The 9,363-nt window shown below is 39.2% G+C and overlaps 1 protein-coding gene across 1 annotated transcript; it reads left to right on the forward strand.

Annotated features, from left to right (window-relative positions):
• The first annotated feature begins 1,403 nt into the window (after positions 1–1,403).
• Positions 1,404–8,670, forward strand: dhcr7 (7-dehydrocholesterol reductase). Its single transcript, XM_004539830.5, has 8 exons — positions 1,404–1,518; positions 2,542–2,650; positions 4,809–5,031; positions 5,115–5,205; positions 5,374–5,587; positions 5,687–5,891; positions 7,094–7,225; positions 7,356–8,670. The coding sequence occupies exons 2-8, from the start codon at positions 2,562–2,564 to the stop codon at positions 7,818–7,820; spliced, it is 1,419 nt and encodes a 472-aa protein (XP_004539887.1). The 5' UTR covers positions 1,404–1,518; positions 2,542–2,561; the 3' UTR covers positions 7,821–8,670.
• The last annotated feature ends 693 nt before the right edge of the window (positions 8,671–9,363 follow it).

Consider the following 9,363-nt stretch of genomic DNA (forward strand, 5'->3'; position numbering starts at 1 on the left):
ATCCGGTCTTTTATCAGTTCCCAGAGTCAGAACCAGACACGGAGAAGCTGCATTCAGCTTTTATGCTCCTTATATCTGGAACAAACTCCCAGAAAGCCTCAGATCAGCTGAAACACTCAGTTTATTTAAATCCAGGTTGAAGACTCACCTGTTCTCAGCTGCATTTGAATAAAGCGCCAAATCCACACTTTAAGCTTAAATTTCAAAACTTACATTTAACTACTGATTTTATCTACTGTTCTGATTTTATCTGTTTTGATTTTATATACTGTTGTTTGTTTGTTTGTTTGTTTGTTTGTTTGTTTGTTTGTTTGTTTGTTTGTTTGTTTGTTTGTTAATTAGTTAGTTAGTTTATTTGCTTGTTTTATTCAATTTTAAATCATGCTTTTTATTTGTTCCTGTTTCTAATGTCTCTGTAAAGCACTTTGAATCACCTTGTTGTTGAATTGTGCTATACAAATAAACTTGCCTTGCCTTGCCTAATATGTGCATTGAAGGATATATCCTGGTCAAAACGGATTTCCCAGAAAAAGATTTCTGGATGTTTTTATGACAGAATTCTGCCTGTTTTAATGCTGCCTCAGGTGTCTGAAGATCACTGACATCCAATACTGATTTATCTAATTCTCTGAATTTTTTTTCTTTTTGTTTATTTTTGAAAATTGATGAACCTGTACCTGTACTACTAAGAAACTCTTTAAAAAAGGAAAAAAATAAACTCCTCTGAGATGCTATTTTTATACTGGTTATGTTAATGATCTGTTGTCATATTTAGTGGCAAAATGTTCCTCCAGTTGTTTTTCAGTAGGTCTCCCAGCTTTGTTGACACATGCTGCTACCATCAGATTCAAAATGACCAAGTATTTTTTTTTTAATGAAATTATAAAATTCCTGCACTTAAACATTTGGTATCTTCTCTTGTCATTGTACTTCATTTTTACTTCCAATTTGCACAGCCTCTCAACCTTTTTTGGGAATTGAAATGACCATATTTATTTTCTTCTTTAATTTTTTAATTAGTTTTAAAAAAACACTTTTCAAACATTTTTAAAAGTTATTATTAGTTATTTACTTGAAAAGAGACCCAAATCTGTCGTGTATCGATGTCAACACAATAATTGAATAATTGTCTGTCATTTTCTTACATATATCTTGAGTATTATTGTAATTAACATTTAAAAAAAAAAAAACATTTACTTTTTAATCCTCAAATGTCAAAGGGCAGAGAATGTGTGTGTCGGAAGTTTGTTGTCTAGTCTTTCTGAACCATTCAACCACAAGTGACGCTATCAGGCGCTTGTGGCTCCAGTCAGCATCACCCAATCACTAATCAGAATCTCTTCCCGTGCCCGCCTTCTCTTGATTGGCATTGGCTGACTCTGACAACTTCATGGCGCTATAGGCGGAGTCTGTAACTGAACGGTGAGCTCTCTCCAGCTGTTATTCTATAACCAACACCTGGGCAAGAGGAAAGGAGTGGAGAGAAGGTTGTCCCTCATTTGTTACGGTTATCTACAGGTGAGTGGGTCACGGTGCATTTGTGTAGCGTGTGTTTAACGGTATTCCGTGAATAAATTGTGAGTGTGCTTTTTAAAATCCACTGTACATGGAACAAAGGACGCAGTTATTTCTGTATGGACACGGTAGATTAAGTTTGCATTATGGGAAGTGGATCTTGCAAGACAGACAGACGTATGTACTGAACAATCATACTATCAACACATAATCCGGAAATTAAAGGTTTTGTTTACGTTATACAACGATGGGTTTCCCCCTCCCCCGTCAGATTTAGCTTTCTACAGGAAGCTGCTAAAAACAGCGTGTTTTTACTTGTTTGGACTATATACATGAAAGCCTTAAGTGTTTTAAACTGAAGTTTTCCAGTTTTATTGTTATTGTAGCTTTAGTGCTGCAGAACGGTGTGCATTTGTGTTACTCATGTTTGTGGGGCGGTTCACAGGGTCACATTCTGGGGATCCGCCCCCTGTTTGTGCAGGTAATGCAAATTCCTGGAAAGTAAGTTTTAGTACTTACCTTTTTTAGCTTAGGATGGGTTACAGTTAAGTTTACTGTAAAGCAACAGTGCATGAATGCATGACACGGAGGAGACGTGACTGTGTCTGTGTGTGAAAGAGAGAAGCGAAAATGAAACCGATGCAAAGAAGAATAAAAGATTTCATGCCATCAGGTTTCCTGTTAAACGAGTTGGGTCTGTCTGTTATCGCACATCTCCAAGGATTTGCACTTTATTCCTCCAATTAGCACATTATCTGTTTAGAAACGTGCAGCCTGTGGAGTAAGCTGCATGATTAGATTTGCAGTGAGACTGTGACTCTGGAGGGTTTGTTCAGCAAGTACACACAAAAGAGTCAATATGTGAACTGGAAGGTAACATCTGTTTGGTTAATAACAGGCTGTTACTTACTGCTGGTACATTCAGTGAAAGTTACTGAGTATCTGACCGACTTACCGCAGTGGTGCACAAAGTGCAGCACATTTGTAGATAACAGATTGTAAACTAATAGCACAATTCTTCACCAGAGTTGAGTGGAGCAGTGACCATGGAGACCACCAGGAGACGACCGCAGCACAGTGCCAATGGGAAAAGATCTGAACAGAAGGAGCAGCTAGCACAGTGGGGGAGAGCGTGGTGAGTCGAATTCACTGAAAAAACACCCTAAATTTTCCTTGGCAGTTTTGACAAACTTCTCAGAAAGTCCTAAAAAAGTTGTTGAGAGTCTTTCCTGCAAACAATCTACTCGGACATTAAAAACATATAATCTTTGTTTATCATATAGTCAGAAATAATGTTAAAATGCATAGACGTGTTTGGCTTAAATATACACAGAGCAGTCTTGACACAGAGTTTAATTACTCCATGAAATGCATTTTTTAAGCCAGGAGAACACAGACCTTAAAAATGAACTGTCTTAAGCTCTAAAATTTAAAAACAAAAACACTTCAATTAAACGGTGCTACTATTTCCTCACTCTCTACACATGCAATTGCATTTATTTATTTATCTGAAACAAGCTGCAGTCGAACCCTTATCTCACTATTATGATCATAATGTAAGCATGTCTACATTCATGTACAGGATGATGAAAGAGTCTTTAAATACCACTTGGTATTTTGGTTGGTTTTTAACTGACATCAGTAAGTGATTTCAAGTTTAGTCTTGAGTTTTAAGACCAAAGTGCTGTTGCATTTAACTTTTGATAACAAAGTAAAGTTTGAGGACCGCCAGAAAATTTCTACTGAGATTAAGACTATAAAAAAAAAAACCCAAAAAACTGAAATCTTCCACAAACTATAAATGGAAACACTGACACACCGCTTTTTCAGCAACATCCTGGAACAATTTGTTAAACAAGTCCATGAAATTCAGAACACAATCTTCAGACTTATCTGGGTCATTGGGATATGGCATCATAAACGGTTTGATCAACACATCATATATTCATGGCACACAAATGAGCCTTGGTACAAAGCTGGGAGAAGACACACAGATATGTAAACAGAGAGTAATGCACCAGGGGGAAGTGGTTAGATTAAAAATTAATCAGAATGTATGTCTGAGGCTAATGAGACTGTCGTTACTTTGACAAGTGTTTGATCATAAACACATTATTGTCACAAACTGGAGCTGATGATGACTTTAGATGAAATATTAAGCTGTTAATTACTATGTATAACCCAAAATAAATGTCAGTCTATCCTATGATTTTTTTTATTTATTTCCCTGAAAACACAAGGAGAGCAGCACTCATTACAGTTCACGTTCACCTGCTGCAAATATGTCGTCAGGTATGCTGGCACGGAACATTTTGTTGTTTCCCAGTTTAACAACCAGGCTGGTCTGCGAGTCTCTGCAGTCATCTCTGTGGTACATCAGTGCAGAATCGATCCATCAATTTATTTAGAGACAATAACTGCAGCTTTAGGATTTGTCACCTGGAGACCATAAATATCTACAATAAGACCAGTCAAATGATATTTACCTGCTGGTGATGAAGGATGAGCTGCTAAGGAGCAAAAGTGATCACCTGGGCAAGCGAAGGTCAGTGTAAAATTTCGAGCCAGTCCGTTAAACAGTTTTTGATCGATTTCAGACTGACAGTCGGTCATTACCGAAGCCACAGAGCTGACATGGCTAAGATGGTTTCTCTTGCAGAAATGATGCTTGACTAAGAAATGAAAGTTTAATGATAATCCACAAAAAAAACTGCATAATTCCCTTTTTTGTTGAATCATGTGATGTTTGGTAGAAGTTGTACTCTTCACATGTGTAATGCAAGAGAATAAAAAACAGCTGCATTCCATTTTGGTGCTCTTTTGTTCTAGTTTCCTGTTATTGTGCAAACCAGCTTCATGGAACCAAGTCATGAAGCACGTCCCCCGCGAGCCTGCAAAGGATAAGAGAATGGATAGATGGATTTATTTTGTTGTAATTCTTCCTCGTAATCTTTTGCCTTTTCCATCAGTCAGGTTTTATTCTGATTGGTACTAAAATGGAGTTTTATCTTAGCAATTATTTTGTTTAACCAATACATGTTTAATTTTAGGAATTATTCATAATACATAGTTTATAGGTTAAAAAACCCCAAAACAAAATAAACTTGTTTCCTATGCAGTACCGTAAAGTACCTCTAGGGGGTCCTATCACCCTTATTTAAGAGAGGCTCAAAGTATTTAGGTTTAGAGTACTGCACTCACATTTCACATTTAGAGAAATATGAAACAGGTGAATAATGTTTCAGCTTGAAGTCTTCACACTGTATCTGTGTGCATGTATGATCTGTTCACAGGGAGGTGGACTGGTTTTCCCTCATCAGTGTAATCGGCCTCCTTTGCTTTGCCCCTTTCATTGTCTTCTACTTTGTGATGGCCTGTGATCAGTATGAGTGCTCCATCACCCAGCCTGTGTTGGATCTGTACCAAGGAGAGGCCACCCTGCTCTCCATTTGGGCCCGGGCACCCTCCTTCTCGTGGTCAGCTGCTAAGATCTATGCCATCTGGGTGAGCTTCCAGGTAAGCAGGGGAGTTTGAGGGCAGTGTAACTCAAAGAAACTGTCTGTTGTCTTTTAGTTCAAATGCTCTGTGTTTTCCTTTAGGTGTTCCTGTACATGTGTTTTCCTGATATTACCCACAAGTTCATCCCTGGCTATGTTGGTGGTGTGCAGGAAGGAGCACGAACCCCAGCTGGTGATTAACAGATTAATACACACATACACCCACTCATCAGTCCACAGCACTTGTTTAATTATGAGGACCTGTTTTATACCCATGCCTGTGAAAAGATTAATAGATTTTGGCTTTTATTATCAAAGCAGTATGTAGAAATAGTTGTCTTTTTTTTTCTCTGTTCACAAGGCCTGATTAACAAGTATGAGATCAATGGACTGCAGTGCTGGCTCATCACTCATGCACTGTGGTTTGCCAACGCACATTATTTCCACTGGTTTTCTCCCACGATCATATTCGACAACTGGATCCCCCTGCTGTGGTGCACTAACATACTGGGCTATGCTGTGTCCACGTTTGCTTTCATAAAAGCGCATCTTTTCCCCACCAACGCTGAGGACTGGTGAGTACTGATGCACACGTGTCACTGAGGTAGGAGGAGCAGAAGTTTAAAGCAACTTTTTGAACATGTTTTCTTCCATCTCTGTTTCTGACTATACAGCAAGTTCACAGGGAACATCTTCTATAACTACATGATGGGTATTGAGTTCAACCCCCGCATAGGCAAGTGGTTTGACTTCAAGTTATTCTTCAACGGCCGGCCCGGCATCGTAGCCTGGACTCTAATCAATCTGTCCTACATGGCCAAGCAACAAGAACTCTACGGTTACATCACCAACTCCATGATCCTGGTGAATGTACTGCAGGTAAGACGAGGTTTAAATTAAATGAATCTTCTTTCGCAATTTCAGGTGAAAGTTGAATGATTTAAGAGGATATTTTTATACTTGCACTGCTAGAGTGGCTTTGCAAGGTTTACGGTTCAAAATCATTCTTATTTAGTCTTGTTGCAGCCCTGAAATGAGTGTTTTTTAGCTCCAGATTTGCTGCCTCTATTCAAAGAAGCTTTAACTAGTTGTATGTCTGAGAAGGCCATATTGTAGGTATTTGCACTCACTGACATCATAATGAACCAAGGGGAAAAAAATGTTTTCATCGAGCTTTGGATAAAACCTCCTCAAGATGCTCATGAATTCCTGTAAGCAGGAAAAGCCCTGATGTGTCCTACTTTCACAGTGCTCCTTGGTCAGCAGTCTTCTGTTGGCAGCTCTAAAGCCCAGTCATATTATAACAGGTGAACTATGGCTGCGGACTGATTAACCTGAGCAAGCCTCTGATGAGTAGATTAGATAGTGTCACCTGTTTCAGTGGTAGAATGCAACTCAGCAGATCTTTGGTACAGACTGTGTTCAATGACAGAAGGTCAGGTTTAACTTACCTTCGATTGCTGACATAGAAATAAACTAGATCTGTAAATATTAATTCTTTCTTTTACATTTCTATTTTTTCAGAATTTAATTAAATGTTTCTACTATCTCAAACTTTTTGTCAATATCCGGGTTTATATCCTAGTACAACAAGTTTATCTAACCCACCGTATGCTGTGAAACTTAAAATACAACAGAGCATTGCATCCTTCATGTTCACGTCAAGGTTGTGTGTAGATGTGCATGATATATTTCCAGCATGTTTCATTAAAGCGGACCCATAATGCTGAAAGACATTTTTATTCTTGAGCTCTCTTTACTTTACCTCTCAGTTCATCCTCAGCCTGATTTTGATTTAGTTCCTCTCTCTTAAAGGTCACTCTCCCTTATAAACAGAGTTTGAACAAGAGGTGGGCGGTGCTTCTGTGCTCACACTTAGTGCTGTGTGTCTGAGATGACCGTATTAGGAATAGTACGAAGCCTGCCTGAAACTGAGCATATATGACTTTGAAGCCGAAGCTTTTGGCTCACTGAGGCTATTTTAGTTTTGGGCGACTTTAAAGAAAACCTTTGTTGGATGAAAATCGAAGCAACTGAAGTCTAAAGCTGCAATTTGAGTAAAAAGCCTCTGCTTCTGATAGGCTATTTATGTACTGGACTTCTTCTGGAATGAGGCGTGGTACCTGAAGACCATCGATATCTGTCATGACCACTTTGGATGGTATCTGGGCTGGGGAGACTGTGTTTGGCTGCCATACCTCTACACACTGCAGGTAACAAATATATAGATGGTAACACTCAAAAACACACAAGATCAAACTTCATCAGTGTTACTTTTCTCATACTCTTACCTTGATAATCAGATGGCTTCCATTAAGAATGAATGCGTTTGTTTCTCTTCAGGGTCTGTACCTGGTGTACCACCCAGTCCAGCTCTCCGATGCCCACGCCCTCGCCGTCTTGCTGCTCGGCCTCGTTGGGTATTACATCTTTCGCTCCACCAACCACCAGAAGGATCTGTTCCGCCGCACAGAGGGCTCCTGCTCCATCTGGGGCCGCAAACCAACATGGATTGAGTGCACATATCGCTCCGCCGATGGCGGCATGCACCGCAGCAAGCTCCTGACCTCAGGCTTCTGGGGCGTGGCCCGGCACTTCAACTACACCGGTGACCTGATGGGCTCTCTGGCCTATTGTGCCTCGTGTGGTTTCGGCCACATACTTCCATATTTCTACATTGTTTACATGACTATCTTGCTGGTCCACCGCTGTGTTCGCGATGAACACCGCTGCAGCAGCAAGTATGGCAAAGACTGGAAACGGTACACCGATGCCGTGCCTTCCCGGCTCATTCCTGGAGTGTTTTAGAGTGTGGAAGGGTTGGGGGAATAATGGGAGGAAGGAAGGGTGAGCGGGGAAAAGATAAATAAATACAGAAATTTTGAAATGCTATTAGGTTAGCATGATAAACATGAATTTTTACACATCGGGAATACATCATTGAACACTCTGCACATGTGCTGTATTTTTATACATGGTGCCTGTATTACATGTGTGTATGCAGGCAGAGTAGATGTATTGCTGTAACTTTCGCCTCACTAAAGACAGTTTGATGCAAATCTATTTTCTTTAAGCTCTGACGATTTCAAACACCTTTTTTTACCAGAAGGACCAAACACAGCCTGACCAGCTCACACCAAAATCAGGAGCATATACAGCTAGTTCTGTAATTCCTTTTTTTCTCCAACTACACAATGCTGTGGTTTGTGTATGGGTGATTGATATGACAGTCATTTATCAAAAGTAAGTTTTGATTACAATTTATCTCCTGGGAATTTCTTTCATAAGTTTTTAAGATGACGTATAGCTCTGAATGACTTAATAGCTGGCTCTATTCACAGGTTCACTGAAAACAAGCCTTTTTTATATGAAGGTTGTTTTATGGTGTCACATTGTTCATTAGCATTTGCAAGATTCTCATTTCTAACCAGCAGGAGAATTTTGTTACACGAGCCAGGTTGTGTAATGGTTTATCTTGTTGGTGAATGTTTTTGGGGGGTTTATTTTTTTTCAGCATGCTCACATATACTGGCCTTGACTCATTTTAAGACTCATTAAGGATCATGGAAATGACACAACTGAACAACAATAAAATGCACTTTCTGTTTTTTTTAAGTCTATAAAGAATTAAACTTAAAGAATTAAAATGTTAAAAATATCAGTCTATTAATGTCCATCCTCTTCCAATTAACACATAAAGACAGAAAACCGTTTGCGCTCACATTTCCACCTATGAGCAACTTAGAATCATATATCTGACCTAACCGCACTAATTGCATTTCTGTAGACTGTGGGAGGAAGCTGAGTATCCACGCATCACGAAGAGAACATAGAAACTCCACCTAGAAACACCCCAGCCAGATGGTGGAGTCTAACTCAGGCAACAGTGCCACTGCGCCACCGTGCGGCCCATCAATCAATGAATAAATTTTATTCACTTGGTTTATAAATTAATTATTCAGAAACTTGCATCATAATCAAATATCAAGACAATTCTACATATATCAGTTGTGAAGGAACTAAAAAGTGGACAATCAAAGTTGATCCCATTTGTTGTACGTTGCGGTGTCTAACACTAGAGGGCAGCAGGTGACAGCTAATCTCTGTGGCTGGTCAGCTGAGGAGAAATTAATACAGGGTTGCACTAGATTTATAAACTTGAATTTCTTTTTATTAACTCAAGCTTCTTGGACCTGACTTTGGACCAAATTAAACAATGCTCAAAACAGAAATTGTTGAACCTATCCTAGATATGGGCGTTCTTTGTCTTTCAATAAATTAAAATTGTGCTTTAGCACCACTATTATGTTACAAGAGATGTGCATAAGTAAAAAAAAAAACATTATGGAGA

This window comes from Maylandia zebra, linkage group LG1 (assembly GCF_041146795.1).
Source record: "Maylandia zebra isolate NMK-2024a linkage group LG1, Mzebra_GT3a, whole genome shotgun sequence".
Taxonomy (NCBI): Eukaryota; Metazoa; Chordata; class Actinopteri; order Cichliformes; family Cichlidae; genus Maylandia; species Maylandia zebra.

Bases quoted from the DNA above. Each gene is read 5' to 3' on its own strand.
- dhcr7 (XM_004539830.5), top strand. From the start codon at position 2,562: ATGGAGACCACCAGGAGACGACCGCAGCACAGTGCCAATGGGAAAAGA. The intron at 5,892-7,093 runs GTAAGACGAGGT...TGCTTCTGATAG, and splicing joins TCCTGGTGAATGTACTGCAG to GCTATTTATGTACTGGACTT. The intron at 7,226-7,355 runs GTAACAAATATA...GTTTCTCTTCAG, and splicing joins CATACCTCTACACACTGCAG to GGTCTGTACCTGGTGTACCA.